Source organism: Microcaecilia unicolor, chromosome 4 (genome assembly GCF_901765095.1).
Source record: "Microcaecilia unicolor chromosome 4, aMicUni1.1, whole genome shotgun sequence".
Classification (NCBI taxonomy): Eukaryota; Metazoa; Chordata; class Amphibia; order Gymnophiona; family Siphonopidae; genus Microcaecilia; species Microcaecilia unicolor.
In genome coordinates, this window is record NC_044034.1 from 97,254,044 (window position 1) to 97,273,684 (window position 19,641).

At 46.8% G+C, this 19,641-nt stretch overlaps 1 protein-coding gene across 1 annotated transcript in view; it reads right to left on the bottom strand.

Moving 5' to 3' along the window:
- COG3 (component of oligomeric golgi complex 3) overlaps positions 1–17,912 on the bottom strand; it is a 155,623-nt gene extending 137,711 nt beyond the window's left edge. The window contains 1 exon segment of the mRNA XM_030200514.1: positions 17,666–17,912. Coding sequence (XP_030056374.1) covers positions 17,666–17,812 — 147 coding nt within the window. The 5' untranslated portion in view covers positions 17,813–17,912.
- Between the last annotated feature and the right edge of the window lie 1,729 nt (positions 17,913–19,641).

Consider the following 19,641-nt stretch of genomic DNA (forward strand, 5'->3'; position numbering starts at 1 on the left):
AGTCTTGTGATGTCATAAGACATGAGACCAAGATACCACAATGCTTTGCAAATGCCCAAGGGTCGTGTGGAAAACCAGGACAAAGATCCACATGGCATATCCTCCTGCAGCTTGCAAGATATAAAAGCAAAAGCTGTTTCCCCAAGATTCAGATTCTCTTCAACTGCAAGCAACTCAGATCCACTCACTGCAGAAGCTCTCCTGTCCTGCAAACATGTGCTTACCTAATGCTGTTCATACTGTGTAACAAGGACTTGTAAGTAACATAACTTTTGATCTAGACCTGCTACCTTGCCTTACTTAAGCATAGATTATCTGTAAAGATCTCTTAAAACCTACCTCTCGTGTGCAATTGTATATTAAATCAACCTTTTTGAAGCTAAAAATACGGTCTCTTTGTGTTCTGAGTATATGGTATCTGTTATATATACTTAATTTATTTAATTTATTGCAATTATCATCTTTGGTGATTGGTGGAGAAATTAATATCCTAAAACTTATAAATACAGCACCTGCTCTTAAATTATAAACAGTAGCGAGTGCTCTAGAGCTCTTTCCCCAAAATAAATAATTTCTTGTAACACTGTGGTAATTCTGCACCTGACTCTGGCTCCTCAGACCACGAAGGCCTGCCAGAACTCTCCAAATCCTCACAGCCCGACCACAGGGGGGGGGGGGGGGGGGGAGGTGCACCACAATCTGAAGGGGAATTAGCCCTTCTACGCTTTTCTTTATGCCAATTATCAGGGAAAATAGCCTCAGCGGGCAGTCCCAGGCCAGAATCCACCGGGGGGGGGGGGGGGGGGGGACAATAGAAGGGGCCTCAGACGACCCTTGAGGGAGAGCTCTTTTCAGCATGTATGCTTTATGCAATAACAACACAAAATAAGGGGAGAAAAACTCCCTGAATAGCCTCAATTCGAGGTCCCCCCCCCCCGGGCTCAGGGCTCTCTGCCTCTATGGAGAATTCAAAGTGGCGTCCGCTGCCAGCTCTGAGCAGGAAGAATCATCGCTCGCCATGCTCGGGCCGGCTCTTACACTTGTACAGCATGATTTACAGAGCCCCGCTGCTGATTTGCGCTTGCCACACCGGGAACAGCGCTTTACATTCTCTGCAGCCATCGCCGAAAATGGGAAAATTCAAAATGGCGGTTTCATGCCAAAAACGCCCCGATCGCGGGCCCACCCCGGAGGAGTTAGAAAACACTCTTACCTCACCGGACCGAGTATCACAGCTCAGGTCCCATAGAAGAATCAAAGGAAAACCTCTGTTCCATTTTTTTTTTTTTTTTTAAACACTGTGAGGAAAGCAGAGGTAATAAGAACTCCGGAGGCTCAGATGAGTGGGAAAGGCAGGGAAAGGCGAACCAATGTGCCTGCATCCACTGAGTGGGAAAGGACAGGGAAAAGCAAGCTAATATGTCCACATCCACGGGGGCATGGGTAAGGCAGGGAAAGGGCTGACCTATGTGCCTTGAATGTGAAGCTGCTGTAGCCTCTAACACCCCGGCTAACAACTGGTAAGCCAGGAGTCACCCCCAGGCAGATTTTTGATGGAGCTCGAAAAAGCTGCAGCCACCCTGCTTGGGGAGATAGAGAATACTTGAGAGGCAGTGGAGCTGGTTGGCCATGAGGCACTGTGAAAAGTTGAGTGCTCGCTATCTCCCCCTGCTGGTTGATGGACACAACCCATACGTAATGGCTTCATCTGCTTGATGACAAGGAATGTTAAATCGAAAGAGGATTGTGAAAAATTGCAAGAGGACTTACTAGACTGGAAGACTGGGCATCCAAGTGGCAGATGACTTTTAGGGCCTTGTTTACTAAGGTGCGTTAGTGTTCTTAGCGCGCCTACAATTAGCGCACACGCTAACCATGTAGGCACCAATAGGGATATTGTAGGCACATACATGGTTAACGCACGTACATGGTTAGCGTGCCTGTGATGCTGCTTAGTAAACAGGGCCCTTAATGTGAGCAAGTGCTAAGTGATGCATGTGGGAAAGAGGAACCCAAGCCATAGTTATTTATTATCTCATTTATACCCCACATTTTCCCAACTGTGTCAGGCCCAATGTGGCTTACATCACACTGCAAAGGCGGCCACCAATGCAGTAAATTAAAATAATACATCATGTAACCTATATAAGAAATAAAGGAGAGGATGGGGAAGAAACGAAAGGAACAGGGAAACCAGGGGAGAGAAGGGAAGGGTGGATGTGTCCAAAATTATGTGATGAAAGGTTCCACATTAGGAGTCACTGCCCAGGAAAAGGATCTAAGTGTCATCGTTGATGATACATTTAGGCGTATTTTCAAAGCACTTAGCGTTACAAAGTTCAATAGGTTACTATGGAACTTTGTAAGGCTAAGTGCTTTGAAAATCAGCCCCATTGAAACCCTCTGCTCATTGTACAGTGGCGGCTAAGAAAACAAATAGAATGTTAGGAATTATTAGGAAAGGAACGGAAAACAAAAATGAGGACGTTATGCCTTTGTATCGCTCCATGGTGTGACCACACCTTCAATACTGTGTGCAGTTCTGGTCACTGCATCTCAAAAAAGATACAGCGGAATTAGAAAAGGTACAGAGAAGGGCAACAAAAGTGATAAAGGGAATGAGACGACTTCCCAATGAGGAAAGGCTAAAGCACTTAGGGCTCTTCAGCTTGGAGAAGAGATGGCTGAGGGGAGTAATGATAAAGGTATATAAAATACTGAGTGGAGTGGCACAGGTAGATGTGAATCGCTTGTTTACTCTTTCCAAAAATACTAGGACTAAGAGGCATGCAAAGAAACCTTGATGGACCTTCAGTCTGTCTCAGTATGGCACTGCTTATGGCTAACACCCATATGGTAAAATTATGTATCATACCTGATAATTTTCTTTCCCTTAATCATAGCCGATCAATCCATAGACTGGTGGGTTGTGTCCGTCTACCAGCAGGTGGAGATAGAGAGCAATCTTTTGCCTCCCTATATGTGGTCATGTGCTGCCGGAAACTCCTCAGTATGTCGATATCAAAGCTCCATCCACAGGACTCAGCACTTAGAGAATTACACCCACCAAGGGACACTCTGCCCAGCTCACCACCGCCGAAGCGGGGGAGGGGAAATATTCCAGCGCACCACCGCCGGGGCGGTGGGCGGGAAACCACACCCGCCGACGCGGGGGGAACTGGCTTATCCTGCAACCGCAACCGCAGGAGGAGCTGGCTTACCCTAACACTGCCGAAGTGGGAGGGATACAAAGCTACCCTACAGCCGCACGAAGCGGGAGGGAGCACCGTCATAATTTGGTTATCAATCCAGCCACCGCTGAAACGGGGGGGATAGGAAGCAGCAGCTCACTGTAACAAACTCGTCTCAACTCGAAGAGACTTCAATTGGAAGAACTTGAACACGAAGTCCTCGTGAACAGGAAATGAAGACTGAACTTGAACCTGAAATATAACCAGAACACAAACAATACAGATATCTGGGAGGGGCTATGGATTGATCGGCTATGATTAAGGGAAAGAAAATTATCAGGTATGATACATAATTTTACTTTCCCTATCATCAAGCCGATCAATCCATAGACTGGTGGGATGTACCGAAGCAGTACTCACCCAGGGCGGGACATGGAAATCCCTGAACGCAACACTGAAGCCCCAAACTAGGCCTCGGCCCGAGCGGCCACATCCAAGTGGTAATGTCGTAAGAAGGTATGAGCCGACGACCAAGTAGCCGCTCTGCAAATCTCTTCCAAGGAAACAGATCTGGACTCCGCCATCGAGGCTGCTTGTGCTCTAGTAGAGTGCCTTCAGCTGAATAGGCGGAATCTTCCCTGCCGCCACATAAGCTGACGCGATCGTCTCCTTGACCCAACGTGCCACTGTAGGCTTAGATGCCTGCAGCCCCTTATGAGGGCCTGCGAACAGCACGAACAGATGATCCAACTTCCGGAAATCATTGGTCACTTCCAAGTATCTGATGATGACCCGTCTAACATCCAGGTATTTGAGCACAGGGTACTCCTCTGGGTAATCCACCCTACGAAAGGAGGGTAGGTAAAGCTGCTGATTCACATGGAATCGAGAAACAATCTTGGGCAGGAAGGAAGGCACTAGGCGAATCGATACTCCTGCCTCAGTGAATCGCAGGAACGGTTCTCTACACGAGAGCACCTGGAGCTCAGAAACTCTTCTGGCTGATGTGATAGCCACCAAGAAGACTGCTTTCAACGTCATGTCCTTCAGCGATGCCCTTGGCAAGGGCTCGAAGGGCGGCCTTTGCAAGGTCCGTAGTACCAGATTGAGATTCCACGTAGGCACTAACGAGTGCAGAGGGGGGCGCAGGTGATTAACTCCTTTGAGAAAGCGTACTACATCCGGCTGTGAAGCCAGGGAAGCCCCCTTCAGACGACCCCTGAAGCAAGCTAGAGCCGCCACCTGGACTTTCAGCAAACTGAGCGATAGGCCTTTCTCCAGCCCCTCTTGCAGGAACGCCAACACTGAAGATATTGGAGAAGTGAAGGGCGATATAGAGCCTGCCTCGCACCACGACGCAAAGGTACGCCAAACCCTGGCGTAAGTGGTGGAAGTAGAGCTCTTCCTCGCTCTCAGCATAGTGGCGATGACCTTGTCTGAGAAGCCCTTCTTCCTCAGCCGCTTCCGCTCAACAGCCAGGCCGTAAGACCAAAGGGGGAGGGATCCTCCATTACCACGGGACCCTGATGTAAGAGGCCCCGCTCCGCTGGCAGCCGCAGAGGGCCGTCCACCGAGAGCCTGACCAAGTCCGCATACCAGGGACGTCTGGGCGAATCCGGACCCACCAGGATCACCCGGCCCGGATGTTTTGCCACCCGGCCTAGCACCCTGCCCATCATGGGCCAGGGCGGGAACATGTAGAGAAGCTCCTGTGTCGGCCACTGCTGGAGAAGAGCATCGACTCCCAGGGATCGAGAGTCCCATCCTCTGCTGAAAAAACGCGGCACTTGGCAATTGGCCGAGGACGCCATCAGATCCAGGCTTGGCCGGCCCCAGCGTTTTGTGATGTCCAAGAACGCCCGAGCAGACAGTTGCCACTCTCCGGGATCCAAAGTATGGTGACTGAGAAAATCCGCCTTGACATTCATGACTCCCGCAATGTGGGCCGCCGACAGCTGTTCCAGATTTGCTTCCGCCCACAGGCATAGCTTCATGGCCTCCTTGGCTAGAGGGGCGCTCCTGGTACCTCCCTGGCGATTGACATAGGCCACAGCCGTGGCACTGTCCGACAGGACCCGTACAGGCCTCAGCACCAGTACCGGGAGAAACTCTAGAAGCGCCAACCGAATGGCTCGGAGCTCCAGGAGGTTGATGGACCATTTCGTCTCTGCAGGAGACCAGAGCCCCTGTGCTGTCTGTCCCAGGCAGTGGGCTCCCCAGCCCGTCAAGCAGGCGTCCGTCGTGACGACAACCCACTCCGGGGTCGTAAGAGGCATTCCTGCGGACAGCTTGCCTGGCCTAAGCCACCAGCTCAGCGCCTTTCGCACCGCTGGATCCAAAGGAAGGCGTATGGCGTAATCCTCCGAGACTGGAGTCCACCGCCGCAGAAGAGAGTGCTGTAGTGGTCTCATATGAGCCCTGGCCCAGGGCACTACCTCCATCGTGGCCGTCATGGAGCCCAACAGCTGCACATAGTCCCAAGCCCGAAGAGTAGAGGAGGCTAGGAACTGGTCCACCTGGGTCTGAAGCTTGACACTCCGGTTGTCCGGCAGGAACACTCTGCCCACTTGCGTGTCGAATCGAACTCCCAGATACTCCAGGGACTGAGTCGGGCGCAGCTGGCTTTTCTCCCAGGTGATGATCCATCCCAGGGAGCTCAGAAGAGCAATGACCCTGTCCGTGGCTCTCCCGCACTCCGCATAGGAAGGGGCTCGGATCAGCCAGTCGTCCAGATAGGGATGGATCTGCACTCCCTCCTTGCGGAGGAAGGCCGCGATGACCACCATTACTTTGGAGAAGGTCCGCGGAGCCGTAGCCAACCCGAACGGGAGGGCTCTGAACTGGAAGTGTCGGCCCAGCACTGCAAAGCGCAGAAAGCGCTGATGAGGCGGCCAGATGGGAATATGTAGGTAAGCTTCCTTGATGTCCAGGGAGGCCAGGAATTCTCCCTTTTTCACCGCAGCTATTACGGAGCGGAGGGTCTCCATCCGGAAGTGCCGAAGTTTCAAGGCCTGATTGACTCCCTTGAGGTCGAGAATAGGCCGAGCAGATCCTTCTTTCTTTGGCACCACAAAGTAAATGGAGTAGCGCCCCTTGCCAAGCTGATCTACTGGCACCGGGACCACCGCACCCAGGCGGATCAGGTTGCTCAAAGTCTGCTGCACGGCAGCTGCTTTGACCTGAGACTTGCAAGGAGAGTTTACAAACCCGTCTCTTAGGGGTCGGCAGAACTCTAGCTTGTAGCCGTCTCTGATGACTTCCAGAACCCAAGCGTCTGAAGTTACCCTGGTCCACTCGCCCAGAAACGAGGAAAACCTTCCTCCTATCTGCACTGGGCCATGGACCAGGTCCCCGTCATTGGGTACGCAACCCTGGGGGCGGGCCGGAGGATGAACCTCCGGGACGGCGGTCCCTACGAAAGGAATGCTGCTTGGGGAAGAAGTTCCGTTTGAAGGAAGCGGAGGCAGAGGAGGCCGACTTGCCCGGGCGATACCGACGGGCTTCCTGGAATCGGCCCTTAGAGGAACCAGGACGGGCACTGCCAGCCCGAGTCCTGACCTCCAGCAACCTCTTGCCCTTGGACATGCCGAGCTCCATCACGATCTTGTCTAGCTCGTCCCCAAAGAGCAGCTTGCCTTTAAAAGGCAACTTGGCTAGGCGAGATTTAGAGGCATGGTCAGCAGACCAGTGCTTAAGCCAGAGCCACCACCGCGCAGAGACTGTCTGAGCCATGCCCTTGGCCGAGGCTCTCAGAACATCATATAGCAAGTCTGCCAAGTAGGCCAAACCCGACTCCAGGGTCGGCCATTCCGCCCTCCAGGAAGGGTCCGAGGGGGAAGCCCACTGCAAAACAGTCAGGCACGCCCTAGCCACGTAGGAGCCGCAAACCGAGGCTTGCAAACTCAGAGCGGCCGCCTCAAAGGACGACTTTAAGGCCGCTTCCATTCTCCTGTCTTGGGCGTCCTTCAGGGCAGTGCCACCTTCCACCGGCAGCGCCGTTTTCTTAGTCACGGCAGTGATTAAGGAATCTACTGTGGGCCAGACAAAGGCTTCCCGTTCCCCCTCAGGAAGGGGGTACAGATGGGATATAGCCCTGGCTACTTTCAGTCTCGCCTCAGCGGCATCCCATTGCGCTGAAATTAAGGTCTGCATGGCTTCATGAACGTGGAAGGTTCTAGGCGGGCGCTTCGTTCCCAGCATAATGGCGGAACCAGTAGAGGCTGAGAGAGAGCCTTCCTCCGGAGAGGCAATCTTCAAAATGCTCATGGCCTGCACAAGCAGGTTGGGCAAATCCTCTGAGCGAAAAAGGCGCGCTGCAGAGGGGTCGTCCGCTCCATCCGAGCGAGGATCAATCTCTTCCATTGATTCTGCTAAGGATCTCTGGGAGAACTCAGACACGCTGCCGTCATCCACATCAGAGGAGACCGAGTCCCCCGAGGGTGGAAGATCCACCCGAGGGCGCTTAATCATAGAGGCCTCATCACCCCGATCAGAGAGGTGGGCAGGGGCAGGGTTCTGCATAAGAAAGGCTTGATGCAGCAGCAAAATGAACTCAGGGGAGAAATCCCCCAGTCTGTGCATTTCTGCAGTCTGTGCCGCGGCCCTAGAGGCCCTCCATCTGTGCTCCCAGTAGCGGGGGAGAGGCGTGTTGCGCGTCCAAAATGGCGTCCAGCGCAAAACTCCAAGAAGGAGCCGCGCGGGAAGAAGGGCGTTTTAATTTCGCCGACTTCTTACTGTCGCCCGATTCAAGGGCGACCATGCTGTTAACGTCTCCCATCTCGAGGGCGGCCCAAGAAGAAGCCGACTGAGCCGCGTGGCCGGTCACGACCGGGAGGGCGGCCAGCGGGGGATGGGCGCCTAAGCCGGGAAAGGCCGCCGCGCCGAAGGAAAAGCCGGTGAACTCTCCCGGTTCCGAAAGGGCGCCCAAAAAGGGCGACTCTACCTTCGATCCCCATGCTTCCTCGCTAGGCACGCGAACGCGTTCCGGGGAGCGTCTTTTCCCGCCCTTGCCATCCGCGGCCATAGCCACGTGGAGACCGTTCAGGGAACCCCCTGCCCGCTAGTAAAAGGTAAAAATTACCTGCTTCTTGCTCCGAGCAGCGACGACTTGTTCCAGTGAGCAGCTGCAAATGGACGTCTTTTTTGAACGTTAAAAAAAAAAATTATTATTTTTTTTTGTTTGTTTAATGGAGCCAGCGGGAGGGGGGAGAAAAGGAGGGACCTGGCACCACCAGGTTTGCACTTGCTCACGAAGAGCCCTCAACCCCAGGTACTCAACAAAACGTAAACAATTAGGCTTGGAGACCTAGACAGAGCTGCTGCTGTGTGACCACACACCTGCTGAGATAGAGAACATACTGGGGAGTTTCCGGCAGCAAATGACCACATATAGGGAGGCAAAAGATTGCTCTCTATCTCCACCTGCTGGTAGATGGACACAACCAACCAGTCTATGGATTGATCAGCTTGATGATAGGGAATTTCAAATGTTTTACAATCCCTGCTCCAAAAGAACTCTATACCTCCATACAGGCAAGAGAAAGAAAGTATGAACAAATGAAGAATGGACTGCAAAGAGGGAGTTTTAAAACAAGGCAGCAAGGCTATAATAAAAAGAATGCCTGTTAATTCCACGTCTGCCACCCCCACTATATTTTTTATATAGCTGCTTTTTGTAAAAATACAAAATAAAAACTTTGAAATAAAACTAAGGAGCTAATTCACTGAATTGTACTACAATTTTAACACACAAAACCTGCATTAAACAAAGACTAGAACCGACTGAACAAAACTGGATGTGGGATAAATAGTAAGACAGGGCCCAATGCACAAAGCTTACCGCCATTTTGAGAATGGCAGGCACAGAAGCAGCAGGAAGTAGGCATTGCTCCTGCCCTCCTGCCTCAAACTCTCACAAGAGGTATGTGGAGGGGTGGGAGTCACTAGACCACCACAGAGGATTTTTTTTTTTAGTTGTGCGCTGAGGAGGGGGTCTTGAGAGGGAGTCGACTGGACCACGACAGATTTTGTGTCATGGGGGTAGGGCGTGATCTGCTGGACCACCAGGGAGTTCTAAAGGTTAGGGTTTCCTAACTACTAGAACATATCAAGTGATATCAAACTCAAACATATCACCAAGGAAAACAGACTGTGGAGTACCTCAAGGATCACCACTATCACCACTCCTTTTCAACCTAATGACGACCCCACTAGCCAAGTCCTTAAACAACCAAGGCCTTAACCCTTTCATATACACAGACGATGTCACAATATACATCCCAACAGAAATCGCCAAAGAAATCAAACTCAGCTTGAACATCATGAACTCATGGGCGAATGCATTTCAACTAAAACTGAACACAGAAAAAACTGCCTCATCCTATCATCCCAATATAACACGAACAAACCCACCAACATAACCACCCCAGACCACACCCTCCCTATCTCAGACAGCCTGAAAATTCTCGGAGTGACAATCGACCAAAATCTCACACTCGAGAGCCAAGTGAAAGCTACAACAAAGAAAATGTTCTACTATGTGGAAACTCAAACAAGTGAAACCATTTTTCCCGAAGGAAATATTTTGTAACTTGGTACAATCTAAGGTTCTAAGCCACCTAGACTACTGCAATGGAATTTATGCGGGATGCAAAGAACAAATCATAAAAAACTCTAAACTGTCCAAAACACAGCAGCCAGGCTCATTTTTGGAAAAACGAGATTTGAAAGCGCAAAACCCTTAAGAGAAAAACTACACTGGCTCCCAATCAAAGAACATATTGCGTTCAAATTCTGCACCCTCATCCACAAAATCATCTACAGCGAGGCCCCGAGATACATGGCAGACCTCATAGACCTACCAATCAGAAACACATCAAGATCAACATGAACATACCTAAATCTCCACTACCCAAGCTGCAAAGGACTCAAATACAAATCAACCTATGCATCCAGCTTCTCCTATATAAGCACACAATTATGGAGCACACTACCAAGCGCCATGAAAACAACATATGACCACCTAAACTTCCGGAAACTACTAAAAACCAACCTGTTCAAAAAGGCATACCCAACTTAAATGCCTCAACCCTGCAACAAAATCAAAGTTCGTACTGGACATCACTTAACTCTTCCTCCTTTGTGATTCCTCAACCTATCTGTCAAGCATGTACTTTACCACAACCTCACTCTGTATTTGTTCATACCGATATCTGTGATCGCCTCTATGGTACTATGTAAGCCACACTGAGCCTGCAAATAGGTGGGAAAATGTGGGATACAAATGTAACAAATAATTATCATTATCACTGAACATGTCCACAACAGCTGTGCCTACCGCACAGCTCTTGTGGGCATGCACTAGGAATGCTCAGACCCTTTTACCAGTCAATGCTCAAAACTAACAGTAGTGTATAATTTGCATGCTGTTACTGTTGAGCACTGGTTGGTAATTCCGACTCTTGTGTTTTTCTGGCGCTGTTCTCTACAGAGATCCAGAACAAAAAATTTAAAGCCTAATATCAGTAAGAGTTGGAGTTGGAGTCAGAGTAGGACAGTGGAAAAACAGAGGAGTAGAAGGTTTGATGTACCAGCTCCACGGCCCTGCATAGTAGGCACCTAATTGCCTTTATAGAATACTAGTGTATGTACTAGAGAACATGCCTATTCACTGTAAAGATCCTGAAAACCCAACTAGCTGGGTTGAGAAACCCTAGATTAAAGTATTTCATAATCTAAGAGCACACATGCTAACTTCACTCCTACTTTGCCCAAATTCCGGCCCTGTATACGACCACCAGCAGTCAGTGTCGCTGGCATGTACCTTTACATCAATCGCAGTATTTTATAACAGGTCACTTACATGTGGGAATTACTTTATTTGGATTTTCCGACTTTTTGAAGGAATTCATTCAAAGCGGTGTACAATAAGAATAAATCAAACATGAGCAACAGACAATTACAGCAGTAAAAATATTCAAATATAACAGTACAAAGTATGGCATAGTACGGACTCTTTTACTAAAGCTTAGTGTATGCAAATTGCTAAGAAACTCATTTTATACCTATGGGTTTCCTTAGTGCATGCCTTTAAGCTTTAGTAAAAGGGTCCCCAATGTGCGATATCTAGTGAGAGCAGAGCTGGATGCAATAAAGCAATAAAAACAGCTGTAACGTAGGTAAAAGAGGATTCAAAAGACTTTGGGCAACAAAAATATTCACTAACCCATCCCATAAACACCATCTCATTAACAACTCAAGAAGCTCATCATAGACTGTTACAGTAAACTATTTCACTTAAACAAGAATTTTACAATATCACACATCCCCTAAGCCAGAGGTTCCCAAACTGCAGCAACAGAAACATTTCACCTAATCTGCCAAATTCTGTCCAGATCTATCTTTTTTTTTTTGTTTGGGGGTTTTTTTATATAGAGGGCAGAAGAATGGCAAATTCTTCTACAAATGTAAACTTTAATGGGAAGAATCTGTCATATCTGAGCAGAACTCAGATCAGGCTACTTATATGTACTTATGCTTTCCCTGTAGTACTTTGTTGTACTGTTCTTGTTACTATTGTACATTTGTAACTTGTTTATACCTAATTTCACTCTATATTTTTCTATTTACCATTATACTCAATAAAATATTTTTCAAAAAAATAAGAGCTGAGCAGTGTGCATGCACGAACTACCACGTATGTGGACTGAAGTACACAATGGCCAAAAAAATGAAACGAAAATAAGAACCTCTATTAATTTTTAGCTGTAACACTAAACAATACCAATAAACACATCAGGTGTGTTTATTAGTATTTTATCAGTTACTACCAAAAATCAGAAGTCCTCTATTTATAGCTATAAGTCTCCTTTGTAATCTGGAATGCTTCGTTATGTCTGTGCTTCTGGAACAAAAGATGTGTGCTTTCTTGTGGCCACACTAGTTGCTTTTAACAATCTTTTCCCAAGCCCATTTATCAACCTTTGTGCTATGGAAGAGTAGGATGGCTCCAGCCCAACAGTAGGGGAGGAGCTGTGACAATCTTTAAACAGCAGGATCTCCTCAGGAATTAAAATGAATATCCAAAAATGTTTTGCATGGGCTCCTGCATTAAACATTTGCATTTTAGATAAATATGGAAACAACTGACCTTCCTCAATTCCTTGATATCCTCCTCTCAATTTTGTGCCTTTTCTGCACTGACATAAGTACATAAGTACATAAGTACATAAGTAGTGCCATACTGGGAAAGACCAAAGGTCCATCTAGCCCAGCATCCTGTCACCGACAGTGGCCAATCCAGGTCAAGGGCACCTGGCACGCTCCCCAAACGTAAAAACATTCCAGACAAGTTATACCTAAAAATGAGGAATTTTTCCAGTCCATTTAATAGCGGTCTATGGACTTGTCCTTTAGGAATCTATCTAACCCCTTTTTAAACTCCGTCAAGCTAACCGCCCGTACCACGTTCTCCGGCAATGAATTCCAGAGTCTAATTACACGTTGGGTGAAGAAAAATTTTCTCCGATTCGTTTTAAATTTACCACACTGTAGCTTCAACTCATGCCCTCTAGTCCTAGTATTTTTGGATAGCGTGAACAGTCGCTTCACATCCACCCGATCCATTCCACTCATTATTTTATACACTTCTATCATATCTCCCCTCAGCCGTCTCTTCTCCAAGCTGAAAAGCCCTAGCCTTCTCAGCCTCTCTTCATAGGAAAGTCGTCCCATCCCCACTATCATTTTCGTCGCCCTTCGCTGTACCTTTTCCAATTCTACTATATCTTTTTTGAGATACGGAGACCAGTACTGAACACAATACTCCAGGTGCGGTCGCACCATGGAGCGATACAACGGCATTATAACATCCGCACACCTGGACTCCATACCCTTCTTAATAACACCCAACATTCTATTCGCTTTCCTAGCCGCAGCAGCACACTGAGCAGAAGGTTTCAGCGTATCATCGACGACGACACCCAGATCCCTTTCTTGATCCGTAACTCCTAACGCGGAACCTTGCAAGACGTAGCTATAATTCGGGTTCCTCTTACCCACATGCATCACTTTGCACTTGTCAACATTGAACTTCATCTGCCACTTGCACGCCCATTCTCCCAGTCTCGCAAGGTCCTCCTGTAATCGTTCACATTCCTCCTGCGACTTGACGACCCTGAATAATTTTGTGTCATCGGCGAATTTAATTACCTCACTAGTTATTCCCATCTCTAGGTCATTTATAAATACATTAAAAAGCAACGGACCCAGCACAGACCCCTGCGGGACCCCACTAACTACCCTCCTCCACTGAGAATACTGGCCACGCAATCCTACTCTCTGCTTCCTATCTTTCAACCAGTTCTTAATCCATAATAATACCCTACCTCCGATTCCATGACTCTGCAATTTCTTCAGGAGTCTTTCGTGCGGCACTTTGTCAAACGCCTTCTGAAAATCCAGATATACAATATCAACCGGCTCCCCATTGTCCACATGTTTGCTTACCCCCTCAAAAAAATGCATTAGATTGGTGAGGCAAGACTTCCCTTCACTAAATCCGTGCTGACTTTGTCTCATCAGTCCATGTTTTTGTATATGCTCTGCAATTTTATTCTTAATAATAGCCTCCACCATCTTGCCCGGCACCGACGTCAGACTCACCGGTCTATAATTTCCCGGATCTCCTCTGGAACCTTTCTTAAAAATCGGAGTAACATTGGCTACCCTCCAGTCTTCCGGTATTACACTCGATTTTAGGGACAGATTGCATATTTCTAACAGTAGCTCCGCAAGTTCATTTTTTAGTTCTATTAATACTCTGGGATGAATACCATCAGGTCCCGGTGATTTACTACTCTTCAGCTTGCTGAACTGACCCATTACATCCTCCAAGGTTACAGAGAATTTGTTTAGTTTCTCCGACTCCCCCGCTTCAAATATTCTTTCCGGCACCGGTGTCCCCCCCAAATCCTCCTCTGTGAAGACCGAAGCAAAGAATTCATTTAATTTCTCCGCTACGGCTTTGTCCTCCTTGATCGCCCCTTTAACACCATTTTCGTCCAGCGGCCCAACCGACTCTTTGGCCGGTTTCCTGCTTTTAATGTATCTAAAAAAGTTTTTACTATGTATTTTTGCTTCCAACGCTAATTTCTTCTCAAAGTCCTTTTTTGCCCTGCTTATCTCCGCTTTGCATTTGGCTTGGCATTCCTTATGATCTATCCTGTTACTTTCAGTTGGTTCTCTTCTCCACTTTCTGAAGGATTGTTTTTTGGCTCTAATGATTTCCTTTATCTTACTGTTTAGCCACGCCGGCTGACGTTTAGTCTTTTTTCCCTTTTTTCTAATACGTGGAATATATTTGTCCTGAACCTCCAGGATGGTGTTTTTAAACAGCATCCACGCCTGATGCAAGTTTTTTACTCTGCGAGCTGCTCCTTTCAGTCTTTTTTTCACCATTTTTCTCATTTTGTCGTAATCACCCTTTCTATAGTTAAACGCTAGCGTACTTGATTTCCTAGTTTCACTTCCTTCAATGCCAATATCAAAACCGATCATATTATGATCACTGTTATCAAGCGGCCCTCGTATCGTTACCCCCTGCACTAGATCATGAGCACCACTAAGGACTAAGTCTAGTATTTTTCCTTCTCTTGTCGGCTCCTGAACTAGCTGTTCCATGAAGCTGTCCTTGATTTCATCAAGAAATCTTATGTCCCTTGCGTGTACAGATGTTACATTACCCCAGTCTATATGCGGGTAATTGAACTCCTAAGTGGCAGAAAAGTACCTGTTTAATTCCGCAGGAAGAGGTGCCCAGGAATAATAGCTGTGGCACAAAAACATGGATAACCATTGTCTTTTTGTACTTTTAAAGAACTCCCAATTCACTGGAAAATAAGCATCTAAATTTACAATGTATAAACACCTAAGAATAGAAGCCCTAAATATAACAAAAAAATAAGCAAACAAAACTATCTTGAAGAGTCTACCTTGTGCTGCTACCTCAAGTTTCATATATTATTACATGATCACAAGCATCCCTTAGTAACATACAAATGAATGGCAAATAACAACCACCAGGCCCATCCAGTCAGGGCTGGCTATTGTGTAGCGCAGCTCGATGGACACCTGAGGCTAAGAGGGGTGCCTCCTGCATCACTCAGGGGTCCTTTTACTAAGGTGCGCCGAAAAATGGCCTGCACTGCTGTAGACGCGTGTATTGGACGCACATAGGTCCATTTTTCAGCGCGCCTGCGAAAAAGGCCTTTTTTTGGCCGAAAACGGACATGTGGCAAAATAAAGATTGGCGCGTGTCCACTTTGGGCCTGAGACCTTACCGCCACCCACTGACCTAGCGATAAGGTCTCACAAGTTTACCAGGCAGTAATGGTCTAAGCGCATACATACAATGCCGATTACCACCCAGTTAGCACCGCGTACCGGAAATTTTGTGGGCACGCGCAAAAAATTAAATTACCAACCGGGCCATGCGGTAGCCGGGCAGTAGTTCAAAATTTACACATGTAGGGCATGTGTACGCGGCTTCATAAAAGGGCCCCTCACTGAGCAAGGTTAAGGCACCAGAAAAAATAAAGTCTGAAGGAATCTCCAGGCCCTTCGAACTGAAGACATGGAAGAGTAGAGCTTCCTATGTTATGCAACCCTTATCTGCTGCTACTGTCTGCTCTGAAGCCTCCTTCTACATCAATGACTCACAAACTTTTTCCTATGGCAGAACCTCTAAAGTATTTTTTTCATACACCGAGAAACCCTCAATTTATGTAAAGTTATATCTATTCATACAGATTCTACAATAGAAAATTTCTTGAAGAACCCCTGAAGAGGGTTCTGTGAAACCCAGTTTGGGAATCACTGCTCTAAATGCTATCTGTTCTGCAGTCAGCAGCAGACTAGACAGGAAAGAGAGCATGTGCTGGGATGCCTGGAAGAAAAGGGAGCAGCACTGGGGTGGGGGGACAGAGCATTCGGTGAGATGTGTGCCTCAGAAGGAAAAAAAAAAAAAAAAAAAAAAGAGCATGAGGAATGAAGACAGAATGACAATGAGAGGGATCACTGGGACAACTGGCGTGGAGACGGTGCAAGGGAGAGACGTCCTGTAATGTCAACCCCTCTTCCCTACAATACATACACAACCAACCAGCTATGAGCAACTGCAGGACACAAATGTGTAAGTCAGAATCAGAACATGCTTGTTGAAGCTGCTATACAATTCTAGACTTCTTTTATATAATGTAAGAGGAAATATCCTAGCTCCACTGTTCAGCAATGTGAAGTACGTGTTACAGAACTGGGCATGCAAGATTTATATTAAAATTCTGACCTATCCTGTAAAGGGCGCCAGACATAGAAAAATCTGAATGATACAATAAAATAAATTTAGTGGTAGTTCTACTAGGAAGCTGTAAGTGGATGGTCTTTCATCATGCACAGAAAGCCCATGGAACTTTTTCTTATAGCCATTTCAAAAGAAATGGTGGGAGCTACCCTGTGGAGACAGTAATACTTTCGTCTAGATGCCCAATAGTAACATGGGACAAGCATTCAAATTCAGACTCAGGAATAACTAATTGCTATGGAAGGACGAGAAGATGTGAAGGTACATGAGAAAATGCATAAGTTGGGGGGGGGGGGGGGGGAGAGAAGTCCACCCTACTGCCCTTGATCCATGCCAGATTGGGGGAAGAAAGCTCATATATGCACCCCTACTAATCCACACAAAGGATTGGAGAACTAGTCCCTATGGAGTTCTGCACCCATGCTTCCTACTTCCCCATACTACCGACACTTGACTTGGTCTTTTTTTTCACCATCACTTTCTCAGTTAATAATCTTCTATATTTATCTCAGCCATTTTTTAATTCTAATACTGTTAAGGCATTCAGCATCTTCACCATGAGTCTACTCCATGAATCCATCCATCAACCTATCTGTGAATAAATATTTTCTAATGTTTCTCCTTCATTTCATACCATGACCCCTTGTTCTAAAACTTTTCTAGCACAAAAATGCTTGCTTTTTTTGTATGCCTGATTATCTTTGAATTACCATCGAATTTCTACTTGGCAAGTTGAGCATGAGAAGCAACCTCTGGCCTCAGGCTGACACTTCCGAAGTGGACAGGGGAGAAGAGTAAGAGCCGCAGTTAGCGCACACAACCAAAGCGGCTCAGACCGGCTGGAAACAGCTGGGGCAAGGTTCGCGTACTGTAGACGGGTTAATCCACTTAAAAATTAATACATATTTTAAAAAAAAACATATATTAGATTAACATAAGAAACAAGGCGTTTGAAGCCTAAAACATCCTTCCTCAGAACCTCTGCAAGGTTTGGGACTACCCTATCTGTGATTCTTCGGACCTTTTTCATACAGAACCTAACAGGTCACACGAAGACGATAAAGACTGAGTCCCGCCCCCCTTGGGAACCGGCACGCGCGGCTCCCCCAGCTCTCACCTCCGCCGGCACCGGCAGATTTTCAGCCGCCTCCTTAAGGTCCAGCACGGAATCGCTCTGGCGCTCAGTGAGCGGGGCAGTGGGCTCGGCCCTGCGCTCCCACAGCGACAGCCTCCCACGGGCTTCTCTATCGGCGCTTTCCGCCATCGCGCCACTCCGGCAAGATCCGCTTCCGTGAACCGAGGCCGTCGCGATACTCTCATCCGGAAGCACTTCCAATCTTGCAAAAAGGCAGCTGTCAACGTCACAAAACACACCGCTGCGGAAGCAGAAGAGAAGATCCGGGTCACGCTGTTCACCGTCACAGAGAGGTGTGGAACCAAGGAGGTTTTAGCTTGAGAAAAAATAGTTGCTTTACCTGTAAGTGAGAGTTGCTTTGCAGGGCTTTTTTTGAGGGTGCTGAGTACCGGCACCTTTTCCACAGTCTGCTAAAATTGACCCATGGTCACCAAGTTTTAATGAAAGAGCTCAGGCTCTACGTACCAATTATGCCTTGTCATAGATTCTGTGACTAATTGCAGGGGGCCTGGCGATTGTGGGGTGGGTCCCTTAGTGATCACTCCACCCATGAAGAGGTGGCCTGGCATTTGAGTACCGGCACCTTTTTCACTAGAAAAACTGCACCTGTAATGGTAGTTCTCCATGGACAGAAGATCATATAGTCACACAGATGAATAGACGTCACGGTGAGGCAGCCAACCCGGTCCTTCTACAAGCTCAAAATAAAAAAACATTAAAACACTTTACACACAATCCTTATATTTCATTTATCATCGTTCACGTTGGACTCCCAGAAAAGCAAGGGCCAGTGGTTAATCCCAGTCGGGTCAATGTTGGTCATGTTCCAAAGCAATTGGTACGCTTTCACATATGTTATTTGACTGTAGCAATCTCCAAATTTTGGGGGCTGAGGTTTGGAGTAAAATATCTGATATCCTTCCCTTATCAACTACTATCTCCTTAAAACTTATTACATGGAAATCAATTATCCTACCTGAAATATCTAATGAATCAGACAAATTTCTATTTGATTTTCTAATATCTATCTACACATCCAGCTTTTCTTACATAAGTACAAAACTGTGGAACGAGCTACCAAATGCTTTGAAAAAGACGCACGACCACCTACACTTCCGGAAAATACTAAAAACCACCCTGTTTAAAAAGACATACCCCACCGATCCAACTTCCATGCCTGATCTCGGCTACACAAGAAAATCAAAGCACGTAATGAACATAGCACAACTCTTCCGCTCTATGACCCCTAATGTGACTTCTGCCACATGGACTTTATCTTACCACAAACCACATTGTATTTGTTCACACCAGAGTCAGCAAATGCCTTCCCCGTACTATGTAAGCCACATTGAGCCTACAACGAGGTGGGAAAATGTGGGGTACAAATGTAACAAATAAATAAAATAAATATCTGTTGCCCTTAAACGCTTTGTTACATATATGGTGGAATTGGGTTACATTGTATAAGAAATATGAAAATAATTTAAGTTGTACATTCCAGAAATTTCATTTGTTGTTAAAATGGAAAACTTTAGATAATTATTTATCTAGTAAGTAACTCACAAAGGTCAGCACTTTGTTATCCGAGAGTATTTATACTTTGATCCCGATATACACTCACTATACTCATGCTTTCTCTGTAGTACTTGTACTGTTCTTGTTACTATTATACATTTGTAATTGTTTATACCTGAATTTACTATATATTTTTGACTTTCAATTATACTCAATAAAATAGTTTTTTAAAAAACACTTTACTGCGCATTCCCCTAACTTCTCGCTCCTGTCACTGAGTTAAAATAGCCCATAACCACGCCCCCGTCAGTTTTATGAATAGCAATCAACAACTATGGGGAGGGAGGGGCTGTGTAGCTATGTGATCTTCTGTCCACGGAGAACTATCGTTACAGGTAAGCAACTCTCATTTCTCCATAGAGCTGAAGATCAGATAGCCACAC